The sequence below is a fragment of the Mastigoproctus giganteus genome, chromosome 11 (genome assembly GCF_048544385.1).
Source record: "Mastigoproctus giganteus isolate SK-2022 chromosome 11, ASM4854438v1, whole genome shotgun sequence".
NCBI lineage: Eukaryota > Metazoa > Arthropoda > Arachnida > Uropygi > Thelyphonidae > Mastigoproctus > Mastigoproctus giganteus.
In genome coordinates, this window is record NC_143585.1 from 151,027,808 (window position 1) to 151,044,731 (window position 16,924).

The window sequence follows — 16,924 nt, forward strand, 5'->3', positions numbered from 1 at the left end:
CCAGCGGGTAGTTGGTTGGTGGAACAGACTTCCATCCCTTGTTGTGGTCTTTGATAGCCTAAATAAATTTAAGCCTCAGCTGGACAGGTATTTTGAACAAATGGAGGGGTGAAATGGAAGTGGTTCTTTTTTTTTTTTTTTTTTTTATTTTGGCTGATGCTGCATAAGCTTGCTTTCTTGCATCATATGCCTGTACTAATGCTAATATTCGAAGGACTTACATCTGGTGAATATGGGCTTGGCACACCCAGGATCCTAAGCTAGATATCATCTTTCTCTGTCTAGGTGATTCCTCTCTCTCTCAGGGTAACTCAGAAATTTTTTTTTTTTTTTTTATCTGGTGCAGCATAAGCCTCAGTCTTCCTTGCACCATACGGCTAATAATAATATACTTACGATATACTCCACGAAATCGGATCCATAATAAATTATACAGGAACCAATACAAAGCAATAAAGTCAAGTCATAATTATGGGTATAATGTATAATTGTTGATTGTAACAATAGCATTAACGCCACATATCAAAAGCACATTCCTAACAATTCATAATAAATAGGATTTTTTCGTTGTAATAAAAACCATATATAATAAAAATTGCACGAAATGCTGTTTCGTTTTTATGTGTTTAATTTATGATATAATTCGAATTTCATTTTTAAAAATTTACTATGTACACTGATTGTACGAAAATTACAAACATAATACTGAAATCGCACAACTAATTACAATAATTTTAGAAACCTCTGATATTTCTTAAACTGAAACAATATACCTGAACTAAATTAAACCGAACTAAATATTAGAAACTAGAAAAAAAAATTAAATAAATGAAAAAACATGCCTCTGGTATTTATTAAATTGAACATTGCAGGAGTCCGTGCGAAGTGGTAATCAAAACATTCAGTCACTTCCGTACGTGTAATGCAGCAGCAGGGCAACACGTATCAGTAATCGTTATAAATCATCATGGATATGTCAATTAAAAGTGAATAGAAAGACAAACTCCAAAGGAAACATATGGGCAGGTAACGTGATCAATAGAGCCACAGAGTAGTTACTTCCCTGTGAATAGAGCCAGCTCACAGCTGACATCTACACCAAATTACTTTAGCGGGCATCCATTCATATCACTTGGAAAATGTTTTTCAGTTTATTTTATTAAAATCTTAGAAATAAAAAATATAATGTATAGTTTTAAATATAATAAACAAAGTAGCATTAATTGTTACATAAGTTAAAATATCAGGTTAACCCATAGGCTCACGTCTGGTGAGTATGGGCTTGGCACACCCAGGGTCCTAAGCTGGATATCATCATTCTTCTCTTTCTTGGTGATTCCCTTCTTCTGACTCTTGTTTTTCTCTCTCAGGTAATTCAGATTTTTTTTTTTTTTTTCCCTGCTGGTGCAGCATAAGCCTCAGGCTTCCTTGCACCACACGGCTAATGATGATGATAATAATAATAATAATAATAATAATAATAATAATAATAATAATAACAACAACACAGCATGACAGAGCCGGAATGCTTCAGCTCCGACTTGTAATTAAAATATTGAAAGTGTGTCGTTGACTGTAATATACTCGTATTAGTATCTTCGTTATTATTATTAGCCATTTGGTGCAATGAAGCCTGTGATTTATGCTGCACCAGCCAAAAAACATTCCCGAGGTACTCTGACAGAGAGAGAGAGAGAGACAAGTTGAAAGGAATCACCAAGAAAGAGAAGAATGATGATATCCAGCTCAGGACCTTGGGTGTGCCAAGCCCATACTCACCAGAGGTGAGCTCCTGGAGTTATTAATACTAATTTTAACTAATATTAATAGTGGTATTTGATGTTATTCTTACATCATACATTCTTAGGATGTAATGCCATCCCTTAATGCCATACCTCTCCAATTTTTACAGCAGTCTTCCGTGTGCAACAGTATCAAAAGCTTTCCTGAAATCCAAGTATATGATACCAACATTATTTTTGGCATTCAGTTCCTCTGTGACCACATCATAGTATCCAATCAAATTGGTCCGGAAAGAACTCCTTTCAACAATCCCACAAAAGGTGATGTTGTTGTACACGTTGGAACTAATGACATTAAGAGTAAGAGGTCTGCAGATTTACTCAACAAGTACAGGTCAATGTTGAAAAAAAGTCGAGTTAGGGTTGAATGTGAAAGTGTCTGCAATTCTTCCCAGACACGACAAGGGAGAGTTTATGAGGAGAGCCCTGTCGATCGATTCGGCCCTGGAGAAATTTTGTAAGGTTCAAGGGGTAGAATTTTTTTCAGCCTGGTCTGTGCTTTTTGACAGGAGAGACTGCTTCTACAGGGATGAGACACACTTAAATAGAAAGGATGCAAGAATATTTGCTGATGCCATCGAGGCAGTGTTAGGTGGGTCGGAAAACTACTAGCGAGGGGGGGGGGGGGGGAACACACAGATTAAAAGGTTAACAGTGGCCGCAGGCAGAGGCAAAAGTGATTCTTGCACTGCTTCTATTAGAATGAGCAGCAGCCTGGAAAGCAAGATAATGGAGATTTCCAGGACTGCTGGAAAGAAAGCAAGCTTATAAACAGCATCAACCAAAAAAAAAAAAAAAAAAAAATTCTGTACCAGGTACATAATGCGTCCTGCCGTTAGCATATTTAACTCGTTTTTCATCGGCAGCCGTTAAAAACGTTTTAATTTTCACATATTAATAATATTCATAGATAACAAAGTTTTTATTTTATTAATAATAACATATCGATTACTGAAAGTACTGGTCTGTGTTGACTAAAGTAGGATATATAATTTTTACATTGAATAGATATCAGTTCACGACTAAATACGCCATCTATTGTTATTCCATTAGGTGTAGTATTTACCGAAAGATCTGATGACATGTCCAAGTTGAAGAACGTTTTCATAAATGTGCAGAACTCTTTTCCAGCCTCAGAATTAAATAGTAAAGGAAAAAATTACATTCAATCTGAAAACACCAAGTGACTTGAAACCAGATGCGTTTTTGAATTAATGCTTTCCCAATTTCCGAAAAATTTTAAAACTTAAAACCTTAATATTTCTGTTTCTAAATTCCTTAGCTTTCCAGCAATATGCTATAGGTCCACATTATATCCCGTTTATTACGTGAGAAAATTTCCTTGATCACATGTTCATATTTTCCACTATCCTAGAAAAACTACTGCAATTTTCAAAAGTTTGAAAGTTTTTCCTCTAGTATAGAGCTAAACCAAACAGATGAAACTATAACAGACAGAGCTAAACCAAACAGATGAAGCTATAACAGACAGAGCTAAACCAAACAGATGAAGCGTAAGACACAATAGGTAAAAATATGGATTTATAATACAGCCAAAGAACCTTCTTATTCAATCCCCAGTCTTTCCTTGTAATTCTAACTATGGAGGCTGTAAAATTTCTAACCTTATTTGTTGAATATTCAATGTAGGTGGTAAAAGTAAAACTGTAATCTAATACAACTCCAAGGTATTTAACCTGAGGAAAAAGAGGTATCTGCTTATTATCAATAACTACTTTAGGAGGCCTATTGTAATCGAGCCTATCTTCAATAAGCATCATAACAGTTTTATTAGAAGAAATTTTCAGTTTATTGTCCAAAGCCCACTCAACAAGACTATCAACAACTATACCTATTTCATCCTAAATTTGCTGCCTAGATTTACCCTGCTAATGATATGTCTTATGGTAATCAGACATATCATTTGCTAACCACAAATTTAGTACCATGTTCCAGCACCGAAATCTGAGGGCAGCACTGAAATCTGAGGGCAGCCCCGATTTACATTCCTTTCGTATTGTAAATGTTGTGACTTAACTGTAATTTTTCTGTCACACAGATAACTTCTAATCAAGTTATAAATTAAAACAGGACACTCCAGCAACCTCAAAGATAGTAGAACACTCTCAAACCATACGGTCTCGAATGTCCCGACAAATAAAGCCAATACGTACTTATCATTAGAATGCACACTAAAATTAACTAAGTCATTAATCGCACCTTCAGTAGAACACCCCTAGTAAAACCATATTGACCTTTAAATACAAAATTCCTATCTAGAAATAGAGTTTCCAATCTTAATAAAATTAGCTTATCAAACACTTTCCCAAAATTTTCCAGCAAGGAAATCGGTCGAAACCCCCTGGGATCAGTTATAGGCTTGCACGGCTTCTGAATAAACTTCAGGACGGCTGATTTCCAAAATGAAGGAAAAATCCCCTCCAGAAAATATTTATTAAACATATATTATTTATTAAACATATTATATTATTCAGTATAACATCAGGACACAACTTCAACATTCGCATAATACAATTGTTTTCTATTTGTTTTATTAACATTTAACCTGGAACCCACAGTCATTAACTCGTTGGCATTGAATAAAACTGAAGTATTATGACCGCAGTAAGTCTTATTATCCTTCTTTGATATTCAGTATCCTGAATGTCACAATCAGTCAAAAATATCTGGCCAGTGATAGTCTTAATAGTAGTATGCCAGTCAGAGGACTCCCTATTATCAAATATAACAGTGGTAAATAAATTATTAATATTTAATTTGTTTCTGCAAATCTTAAATAACAGGCCTCCACGGGTCACTGTTGCCAACTGACTATGACTGGACCAATCCTGCCATCCTTTGAGTTTATGTGAATAAATAACCTTGTGGTACTGTTTTCTCATAATCCTAAACAACTCCCTACTAACCAGGGCAACAGTCTCACCCTGAGCTCTTAATCTTTGATACCTCTTCCTCAGGGTAAACACCTCTGCCCTTAGACTGGATAATTCCCTAGACCACCATGATACTTTATGAGATATAACTCTTCTCCTCCTAGCAGCAGAGCTTATAGCATTATGTAAAACAGATTGTACAAAAAATACATACTCCACAGCACTTAAATTAATCAAACTTAGTTTCACATCAGTTGTTATGTTTCTTTTTATTAGACCATCAAATCTAACCCAATTAATTTTCCTAAAGTCAAACCTGAAACCGTCGTGTAAATTTGGTTCAGCCAACTGTCCACACATTAAAGTAATACGAAACACAATGGACCAATGATCACTAATAGTGAAGTCAGTAATTACATCCCAGTAATTTATTCTCCTACTTAACTGATAAGTAGCTAAGGTAATGTCTATATTAGAGCACCCATGCACATTGTCAAAAGTGTGTGGTTTACCCAGTAAATTCAATACATTCAAATTATGAGTTAGTATGAATTCTTCCATCAAACTACCCCTAATATCTACAGAATTACAAAACCACAAATTAGATTTACCGTTGGAATCCATTGAAAACAGCACGGTACCGGCAACAATGAACTCCATAACATACTCCAATTGATGGTAGATGACTTTCATCAACCGGTGAAATACCACCACTTTGCTTATTGGAGGCTTGAAGTGGTGAAACCCATGTTTAGTCTCTAGAGCAAAGTTTCCGGCACCCCCCCCCTCCCCCCATACTTCTCCTTCAACCCATGCACGGTACTAAGTACTATAGGTTTTTGATACCTTTCGTGTTTGGGGTTTTCATAAAAAAAAAAAAAAAAAAAAAACTGACTTCACCGCCATTCCTGGAGGACAGTAGGCTGAAACAATATAAAATGACACAACAGTAGTATTGAACACAAGTAATAAGTTCAGTATATAGACTAAAAATTACTGTCACGTTTAAATTTTCGTTGAAAACCACAAATTTAAATGCAAGACTCCACGCTTACATTGATTGTGGGGCAAACCAAATGCTACAGCGTGCACCCACCTACGCCCAAACGCTGAGGAACAACCTGGCACAACCGCCAGTGCAACTACCAACAAACGGGCCCCAGATAAGGACCCCTTACTCAAGACGCCGAACTTGGGGGTCCTTCTACCGAACGAAGCGGACCTCGCCCACACAAGCGAAGAGCTCAAGACGACGGTGACGAGGAAACTAAAGGAGGACCTCAAAACCGCCAAAATCAAGTCGATACGAAAGACCCGAAACGTCGGGCTCATAATAGACTGACGCAAAGGAAGATGTCCAAGCAATAATCACAAATCCAAAAATTGCCACCTTTGGACTCTAAGCTGAACCGCCAAAGAGGAAGGGACCCTCCATCACAATATACGATGTGGACAAAGAAATATCACCTAGTCAACGGACCACAGAATTTATCACCAGAAACCTCAGAGATATACCCACAGAACTGCAGAACCAAAACCTGGTGCAACCCAGGTACTCGACCATCTCAACAACAGGGACGAATGAGAACTGTGTCATCGAGTGGCCCCAGCATGGCAAGTGTTGAAAAATCACACAAGGCGATATATTGAATGGGGTTCCCACCGGTTCAGGGAGCACGTAGCCGTTCCAAAATGGTTCAGGTATTGGAAATTTGGTCACACCACACATACGTGCAACCACCGTGTATACAAAAGTAGCACAGCCAGAGTAAAACTTCATACTACTGGGTACTTGGTCTGGGGCCAAGTGTGGGCAACGTAGGGCCTCAGCACGGGCCCAGCGGCTAAATGGCCAGATGAACAACGATACACAACACTACACATATATAGAATCCACACACGTTTTAAATCTTTGGCCTTCCCAGCGAACTGGTACACCAACAATGAAAGCAACGCGGTGATGGTGGAAATGCCTGGTGCGGTTAGACTTCAATACACTTTACAATTATAGGATCACTAGAGGCCAGTGGACTCTGTATCCCGCACTTGTACAGTGTCAGCAGTATCCAACTCTTGTGAGTTGGAGTCTAAATTCCGTAGTCGTGAGTTCTCCAGAGTAACAGCATCCCGTAGGCGGGAGTTCACCAGAGTGACAGCATCCCGCACCAGAACACTGCCAGCTGATCGTACTATATAAGAGGTTTGCAGTTGTATACTGCACTCTAAGAGTGTCAGTAATCCCGCACCAGAACGGTGCCAGCAGTGGCACCGTTCTGGTGCGGGATTACTGACACCCTTAATGGGCTAAAAGTCGTCTAGCATAGAAGGAGATAACCCACGTCTGATTGATTCAGGCCTTGGGGAGAAAATCCAACGTTCTCATTTCAGCAATCTTGGCTCACCTGAGTGTGAAGATTTCCTGCACATGCAAAGTTAGTGCCTTGTACGTGTTTTGATCAAGTAGCAGCGAGGGCTCGTGTTCCGTGGGTTCCTTTGAATTGTGGTAAACAATTTGAGCCTACTGTTGTCATAGGCAGAGCATCATACATTAAATGCCCCAGGACTATTCTCTACAAAAGCACTGTGAGTCTCTTTCAATCCCCCATACCTGTAAGTTTCTGACGGGAGGAACGGTTTTCACTGGTGATAAATGTGCAGACCAGGCAAGAACCAAGGAGGGGTCTCTGCATGAGTTTCGTTTATAGTTGGGAGGAACAGTCTCGTGGTGTCTCCTTTCTCAGCTTTGTTGCCATATCACTTGTAGCCCTGTAGGCAATTCAAAGGTTCATGCAGCTAATTGATAGCGGCATGAACCTTTGAATTGTATTCAGCTTCCGTTTGTTTCTTGCTAGTCTCAACTAACCAACTTATCTGTACCAGGTGGAGGCACCGTAGCAAACTATCGGAACATAGACCGCTTTGTGTATCAGAGTCATACCTTTGTGCTTCAGGCCCTAGTCTGCCCGCTCACCCTCCTGATCATAGCGGCATACTTCCGGATTTTGGTGGCTAGATATTTCAGGTGGTTATGGAAACTAAGACCTCACTCAATGTGAATACCTAAGTATTTAACCTCTGTGTGCAGTCGGATAGGAGTGAAGTTTAATTTCAATGTAGATGGTCTTCTAATTTGCAGTCTGCCTTTGAGAAGGATGTATTTTGTTTTTTTTGCATTAGCATTAGCATTAGTAGAGGCATTTGATGCAAGAAAGCAAGCTTATGCAGCATCACCCAAAAAAAAAAAAAAAAAAACCCCACTTCCACTTCACCCCTCTGTTCGTTCCAAATACCTGTCCAGCTGAGCCTTAAACTTATTTAGGCTATCAACCTCCACCACAAGGAATGGAAGTCTGTTCCACCAACCAACCACCCGCTGGATAAAGGCAAATTTCCTCACGTCTATCCTACATCTGTCTTTCCTCAATTTGAATTTATGCCCTCTCAGGTGATTTTTCTGAGCTAGAGGAAGAATCCCATCAGCATTGAGCATGCTTAAACCATTCAAGGCTTTATACACCTCTATCAGATCACCTCGCTGGTGCTTAGTCTCCAGACACTGTAATTTGCAAAACTTAAGCCTTTCTTCGTAAGAGCACCCCTTTGTTCCATTCACTAATCTTGTTGCCCTTCTCTGTACTCGTTCCAGCAGGTCTACATCCTTCTTGAAATGAGGCCTCCAGACCTGTATACAGTACTCTAGGTGTGGCCTGACCATTGCCTTATACAAGGGAATAATCACCTCCTTATCCCTGCTAGAAAACTTCCTGTATATCAATGACAATACTCCATGAGCTACTCTTGCCGCCCGTCTGCACTGCTCAGAGAACTTCATATCTGCCTGCACAACCACCCCCAAGTCCCTTTCATTCTCTACCACTGTCAGTGTAGTACCACAGAGTTGATACGTTGCTCTGGGGTTGCTGTTTCCCATGTGTAGTACTTTGCATTTGTCAATGTTAAACTTCATTTGCCACCTCTCAGCCCATCTGCTCAAACTTTCCAGATCCTGTTGCAGCAGCATAGTGTCAGTAGTGTCCTTGACAATCCTGCCAACCTTTGTATCATCTGCAAACTTGGACATTAAGTTTGATATACCATCATCAATATCATTTATAAATACAGAAAACAATAATGGACCCAACACCGAGCCCTGAGGGACTCCACTAATAACATTAGTCCACGATGAGCAGTGTCCATTGATTACCACTCTCTGTCTTCTCCCCCTCAACCACCCCTTTATCCATAGCAGCAATTTGCCTCCAATGCCACATTGCTCCAATTTGTGCAGAAGTCTTCCATGTGCAACAGTATTAAAAGCCTTTCTAAGATCCAAATATATAATATCAAAGTTATTCCCTGCATCCAGTTCTTTAGTGACTGCATCTTAGTATCCAATCAAATTGGTCAGGCAAGACTTCCCCTTAACAAAACCATGCTGTGTCTGAGCTATAACTGAAGTCTTGTCTAAATGATCCTGCAGTGCTTCTTTAACCAGTGCCTCCATTAATTTTCCTGGAACAGAAGTTAAGCTCACAGGTCTATAATTACTTTTGTCAGCCTTTGATCCTCCTTTGTGAATTGGGGTCACATTTGCACATTTCCAGTCTATGGGTACCTCCCCTGAGTCCAAGGAAGCTCTCATAATTATGGCTAAGGGTTTGCTTACTTCCTTTGCTGCCTCCTTTAATATAACTGGATAGATCCCATCCACCCCGGGTGCCTTTCTTGTGTTTATCTTCAACAGTTTCTCCTCCACTTTACTCCCAGTTATTTCAAGATTCTGTAGCTTACTGCTAGAGTTGAATACACCTCTGGCATTCCCCTTGCTGAATAACTCCTCATGTGTGAATGTCGATGCAAAATATTCATTTAGTTTGTTAGCTACCTGAGCAGGATCATCAACAGTTGACCCATCAATATCAAGTGGACCAATCTGATTCATCCCCTTCCTTCTAGAGTTAACATAAGTAAAGAACTCTTTGCTGTTTTTCTTTGCATCCCTTGCCACGGATTTCTCGTAATCTGCCTTTGCCTGCCTAACCTCCTTTGTAACTTGGTTGCATGTCAACTTGTATCTATCATAGGCTTCTGTGTCATGTGTTAAGTTGTAAGTATCCCATGCATTTTTCTTCTCTGCCATATGCCTCATTAGTTCATCTGACATCCATTTTGGCCTAAACCTTGAAAAATATTTCTTAGTTGGTATGTAAAGCCTAGTAGCTTCCAAGATAAGTTCTTTGAATGCTTCCCATTTTGAATTTGCTGTTGGTAACATCATCAGTTGGTCCCACTGTATAGAATTTAAATACTGTCTCAGTCCATCGTAGTCGCCTTTACGGAAGCAATAACCCTTCACTTTACCCCTAATGGTAGTTACCTCTTTGAGTAAATCCCACTTCAGCACACTGTGATCACTGCCACCTAGTGGTTCATTTATCTGCAGATTCTTAATGCATGAAGAATCACTGCTGATAATCAAATCAAGAGTATTACTCCCTCTAGTTGCCTCCTGAACATGCTGATGTAGAAAACAATCATCCAATAAATCCACAAAAGCCCTGCTAGTGTGTGAGTAACCAGCCCCCAAATTCCAGTCAATATCTGGGAAATTAAAATCTCCCATTATAAGACTCTCTGATTTACTGGCCCACTCTATTTCCCTGTACAGTTCCTTATTATACTCATCAGAGTCATTAGGCCTATAGCACACTCCTACTCTCAATTTTGATCTCCCAATGCTTATGTCACACCAAACTGACTCAACACTGCACTGTCCGGCGATGTCGACTGGCTTCACTTCCTTGGTTTTTATGTGTTTCTTAACTAATAGCATAACCCTTCCCCCCTTCCTATCCTGCCTATCCTTTCTGTAGACGTTGTACTCCCCAAATTGCAGTTCTGCATCCCTTATATCTGTGTGACACCACGTCTCTGATATCCCAACAATATCTGCCTTTGATGTTTTGAGCAATACCTCAAATTCATCAAATTTATTTACTAAACTCCTAGCATTGGTGTACACGCAAGTATACCTGCACTTGTTTCTATTCTTAGCTACCCTAACACAACCCATGTGTTTACTTGTACTGCAATGGCTCCCAGCAGTCTCTGAAATACCATGCATCTTGTTTTCCAGGCTTCTGCTCATTCTAATAGAAGCAGTGCAAGAATCTCTTTCACCTCTGCCAGTGGCTACTGTCAATCTATTGGTCTTTGTCTCCCCCCAAGCTAGCAGTTTTCCGACCCACCTAACACTGCCTCGATAGCATCAGCAAATATTCTTGCACCCTTTCTATTTAAGTGTATCCCATCCCTGTAGAAGCAATCTCTCCTGTTAACAAGTACAGTCCAGGCTGAGAAAAAAAAAAAAAGATGGTAAGATTGTGCAAGGCTGCCCAGTTCTGGAGCTTCAGAAGGGCTCCATTTCCAATTGTTTCCAGGGACGCCCTAGTTTCCGTATGCACCAGCAAGACTAGGCCGTCCCCGAAGGCAAAGGGCTCAGCCCTTCCCCCAGGTCCAAGCCCAGAATAACAGACCAGAGGAACGGGCCAAGCACAGAGCCCTGTGGACAGCGCCGGTGGATAAATCTGGTAACTATCTGATATTTGTTAGTAACACGTACTTTTCTGTTGGTTAGTTAAGACTTCAAACTGTTATATAGAAATCCAATATATAGATACATTGGATTTCTGAAGTATGCTGGGCCATCACAGGCGGTCGAAAGCCCCAGCAAAGTCAAATATTACAGCAAGAGAGTACTTGAAATCTGAGTGCATTGCTTGGGTGATTGGATTGCTGATAGCGTCTTTTGTGCCGCTGCCTGTTTTAAAGCCACATTGTTTATCTGAGGAGTGTTGGTGTTCCTCGTAGCAGGCAGAAAGTCGAAACAAGAGCAGATGTTCCAGTAGTTTGGCCATCATAGAGATTAAGGCAATTGGGCGATATGAGGCTGTTGCGCTGATTGTCCGGGTTTTTCAGGTTTAGTTTTAAGGTGGGCAGTCTTCCATGACCCTGGAAAAGATGCCCTTGCCAGGCTCTTATTCAGTAGGCTTACAAGTGAACACTGAAGGCAGATGAAGGTATCGCTCTATTGACCATAGTGGCATAGTTTTGGGTTGAGGTGCCACCGGTGGTTTCCCACAACTGCGCCATTGCTTTATGTGTCATGTGTACAGAACTCTGTAAATGCCAGAAGAAGTGGGTGTAGTGTGTTGTTTGGTGTAAGAATTCTGGTGTCTTCTGGCCACAGGGTTCCTAATGGGACTCTACGTTCCCGCCACCACCACTAGGAGGTAAGCCAGGCAGTCGATTGTTCTCTGGCTGGTCGCTGCCAGGGTTGCCTGAGCTTTGAGCAGGTTAGCAACTATATCCCGCACTCAAGTGAGTGTCAGCAATCCTGCACCAAAGGTTCCAGAAATCCTACCCCATAAGGGTAGGATTTCTTACTGGGCCGGAGTCGACATTTGGGGCTATCTCACTCCAGTCGAGGTCGGGTTGCTGGCGTTTCCTTGTAAGGCTCTATTTTTCTGCTAACTTGTTTCTTCGGGCGGTGAATACAGCTTGGCATATTTGGTGGAGAAGTGTGTATAAATCTTCTTCCTGGAGTAGGATACTTTCATGATTTCGGGGAATTTCAGTGAGGAATCTGTCTGTCATCTTCATAGATTTGATATTCATACATGATGTGAGACCCAACATCTCGACTACACCACAATGGCAGAGGGGCTCCGTTTCAATATTCAGGGTGGTTACGTTCTGTTTAAATGGACCATGACTGGTGATTATAAAGGTGACTTGTATGCCAGGTGAGTACAAGGGAGGCTCCTTAGGATAGTTTGGTTATTTCTCCCTTGATCGTGGTTTCCGAGGATTTTTGCCAGTCTTTGGATGTGACTGCAAATTCCGGCTCGCTCCTGCTTTGCGTTGTTAGCTAGTTCCAGTTGCAGGTCAAGTATCTGCATTGGATTGCCTTTCTTTAGGCGTCACAATATTCGTTTTCTGATGACCTCGAGGGAGAGCTGAGGAAGCCGGTGATTACCTTAAATGCTACGGTACTGACGGTTCTGCATGCTTTACAGATAGGATCATAAATCATTCTATCGTAACCAGTTTCCGGTTGTTTCTCTCCAATGAAACCTTCGTTCACCAGTTGTATAGCACCACAGCAGAAGATTGGGACAAAATGGCTATGTACATAACAGATAGAGCTTTGTGCTTTAGTCCCGAATCCGCTCTGCTAACCCACTTTATCATTGCGGCAACAAGAAACCAAACTATTGCATTAGGGTCACCCAGTAAGTTAGAATATACACCGATGAGCCAAAACATTATGACCACCTACCTAATATGATGTTGGTCCTCCACGTGCAGGCAAAACAGCTGGTACCCGGCGAGGCATGAATGCTACAAGATTTCTAAATGTGTCCTGTGGTATCTGGTACAAACAAGTAACCGGGAGATCCTTTAACTCCTGTAAGGGCCGTCGTTGAGATGCCGCAGATCGGAGTTGCTGTTCCCAACACAAACCACGGATGCTCGATGGGTTTGATGTCTGGGGAATTTGAAGGCCAGGGCAAAACTAGGAAGTCTTCCTCATGTTCCGCAAACCAGTCTCGAACAATCCGGACATGGCATAGCATGGCGCATTATCCTCCTGAAAGATGGCACCACCAGAGGGAAAGACCGCTGCCATGAAAGGGTGTACCTGGTCAGAAATGATGTTTAGGTACAGAGTATTTTCGGGTCTAACGGCACCAGGGATTTCCCCCATCTCCACGTATGTTCTTTGTATCGAGGTCTAAAGTGTAAAGTGTAAAGTGTTCATTGTCTAACGGCCCAAGGGGTTTCCCCCATCTCCGTGTTGTGTACTCTTGTTTGTGAAACACAGAACACTGTGAAGGCCAGAGATTTTAAAAAGTGTAAGGTACATGTTTATGTTGTGTAGTGTCATGTTGTGTTGTTCCTCTGACCTTTTAGCCGTTGGGCCCCTAGTGGAACCCCCCGTTGCCCACACTTAACCCCGAGGGGCAGGTCAGGCATAAGAGGGATCATATTAGAAGTAATTACTCTGGCAGGCCCTGCCACCTAATTTCCTAAGATTTCAGTGGCAAGGGCCTAAAAAAAAAAAAAATAAATAAATAAATAAATAAAAAAAAAATAAAAAATAAAAAATAAAAATAAATAAATAAATAAATAAATAAATAAATAAATAAAAATAAAAATAAAAATAAATAAAATAAATAATAATAATAAAATAAAATAAAAAATAATAATAATAATAAATAAATAAAATAAAAAATAAAAAAATAATAATAATAAAAAATAAAAAATCAATAAATAAATAAATAAAATAAAAAAAATGAAAGATAATAAATAAAAAAATAATAATAAATAAATAAATAAAAAATAAAATAAAAAATAAATAAATAAATAAATAAAATAAAAAAATAATACTAATAATAAATAAATAAATAAAAATTATAATAAAATAAAAATAAAATAGAATAAAATGCATATTTAGTTAGAGTAGGGGTGAAGACTGAGGAAGGGGGGGACAGATAGAAATATGGGGATGATAGAGGACTGTACGCTGTCAAGAGGTTGTGACGATTGTTCATCTGGCTTGTTAGCCGCCGGGCCCCTGATGGAACCCGACGTTTATGTACTCCGCCACGGAGAGGCCAGCCAGGTATTTCCTTAAAGTTTGCTCTAGCAGGTACGTCCTGCCACCTACTTTCCTGAGATTTCAGTGGCTAGGACCTGAAAAAATTTTTTCTTTTCTTTTAGGCACAGTTGGAATGGTATATTATACCCTGTTTAGGGGTGCTATAAAGGATATGGCTGGAAGTGATAAGATTTCCTAATAGGTCGGGCATCAGTAATTGGGAACGAGGGTAGCTTTGTGCAGGCGATGATTTTATGGCTCCGGAAAATAGAGAAGTTTTTTCAGTTTTATTAACTTAAATTGGCATATTAACTTATTTTCTAGAGTAGCTTTATATTCCTAGTTACGATACTTAGTTTAAATTTTAACTTAGATGGAGATTTTGTAGGTTATTACTTAGTATCGGTAAGGGTATCGAATCCACGTGATTTACAATTTTTGCATATCCGGCGAATGAGTTTTTTAGCTATATTGAGCCGCTTTACTGACTAATTGTTATATTAAATTATTTTCTATAACTAGCTTATAGACCTAGTCAAGATCCTTGGTTTATTCTGAATTGAGACAGCGAGATTTTGGAAGTTAATTAATACTTAAAAGTGTCCGTAGATTTGCCACCACTGTTATACAATACGTTATATCCCGAACTAGATAGCGTTAGCATAGTATAGTATAGTATAGTATAGTACAGTACAGTATAGTATATAATATTATCAATTATTCAGTAAAATTTATTAATCTTATTAAACTTCATTATCAATTAAATTGTACTTTTTAACTGAATACATATAACGACTTAGATTTTACAAACGTAACATAATTAATCAATACATAACTTGATACAGAAGTTATATAACGGACCTCGTAGATAATACTCGATATTGAAAAAATTTATGTAGGGTTATAACTGAGTTGGGATAAAAGTTTAGGGTTATAATTTTGTACTGAAATTGAATCGAAATCATGACTCACACCAGAGCAGCAAAGCAAATGGCTGAAGCTAAATGGAGTTCTGTGGCTCAAGGGAGAATTGAGGTGGACAGTTGCCCTCTGAATCACAGCCTTTTAAAATGCACTGCTTGCTTGATGTTTGTGGACAATCAAGTATGGGACATGATATTGCCAAAGGGGATGTCTTTGTGTGTGTGTGTGTGTGCGCGCGATGTAAGGAGTGTGAGGAAATGAGGCGACAACTCAGCGTTGCTATGGGCCTATATGAGAGCTTGAAGGACATGGTGGATGCCCTCGAAGAATCTAAATTTGGCGGCCCAACATGCTCTCAGCTGCCCACATCAACGCCAGAGCTCGCACTTGATCATCGCGCAACACAGCGGCAACCTCCAAGGCAGAATGCGCTGGTCCCACAGGAACTAATAGTTGTTGGTGACTCTATTGTCAGGGAAACAGAGAACATGCTAGGTAAAAAGGACAGGTGGAACAGGACCAGAGTATGTCTGCCAGGGGCAAAGGTTGATGACGTTGTAGAGCCGATATCATCTTTTAAAGGCACAAAAGGTGATATTGTTGTACACGTTGGCACTGATGATATTAGGAGTAGGAGACCGGTAGAATTACTTAACAAGTACACATCACTGTTGAAAAAAAGCAGTGAATTAGGGTTGAATTTGAAAGTGTCTGCAATTCTGCCCAGTCACGATAGGACGGAGTATATGATGAGAGCTTTGTCGATCAATTCGGCCCTGGAAAGACTGTGCAAGGCTCAAGGGGTAGAATTTTTTTCAGACTGGTCTGTACTTGTTAACAGGAGAGACTGCTTCTACAGGGATGGGACACACTTAAATAGAATGGGTGCAAGAATATTTGCTGATGCTATCGAGCCAGTGTTAGGTGGGTCGAAAAACTGCTAGCGTGGGGGAGGGACACGGACTAAAAGGTTAACAGTGGCCGCAGGCAGAGGAAAAGTGATTCTTGCACTGCTTCTACTGGAATGTGCCGCAGCCTGGAAAATAAGATGGAGGGTATTTCAGAGACTGCTGGGAGTCATTGTGGTACAAGTAAACACATGGGTTGTGTTAGGATAGCTAAGAATAGGAACAGGTGCAAGTATATTTGCTTAGACACCAATACTAGGAGTTTGGTAAATAAATTTGAAGTATTGCTCAAAATATCAAAGGCAGATATTGTTCGGATATCAGAGACGAGGTGCCACACAGATATAAGGAATGCAGAACTGGAATTTGGGGAGTAAAATGTGTACAGTAAGGATAGACAGGATTGGAAGGGAGGAGAGGGTTATGCTATTAGTTAAGAAACACATAAAATCAAAGAAAGTGAAGCCAGTCGACATCGCTGGACAGTGCAGTGTCGAGAAAGTTTGGTGTGACATAAGCAGTGGGAGATCAAAATTGAGAGTTGGGGTGTGTTATAGGCCTAATGACTCTGATGAGTATAAGTAGAAACTGTACAGGGAAATAGTGGGCCAGTAAATCAGAGAGTCTTATAATGGGAGATTTTAATTTCCCAGATGTCGACTGGAATTTGTGGGTTGGTCACTCACACACTAGTAAGGCTTTTGTTGATTTATTGGATGATTGTTTTCTACA

General features: G+C 40.1%; 1 protein-coding gene across 3 annotated transcripts in view; it reads right to left on the reverse strand.

Annotated features, from left to right (window-relative positions):
- The window catches only part of Gcat (Glycine C-acetyltransferase), a 183,480-nt gene extending 182,361 nt beyond the window's left edge, over nt 1-1,119 (reverse strand). For all 3 annotated transcript variants that reach the window (XM_090385157.1, XM_090385156.1, XM_090385155.1), the window contains exon 1: nt 843-1,119. In XM_090385157.1, the coding sequence (XP_090241283.1) occupies nt 843-867 (25 nt within the window). In that variant the 5' untranslated portion in view covers nt 868-1,119. The remainder of the gene's footprint in view (nt 1-842) is intronic.
- Nucleotides 1,120-16,924: the final 15,805 nt, after the last annotated feature.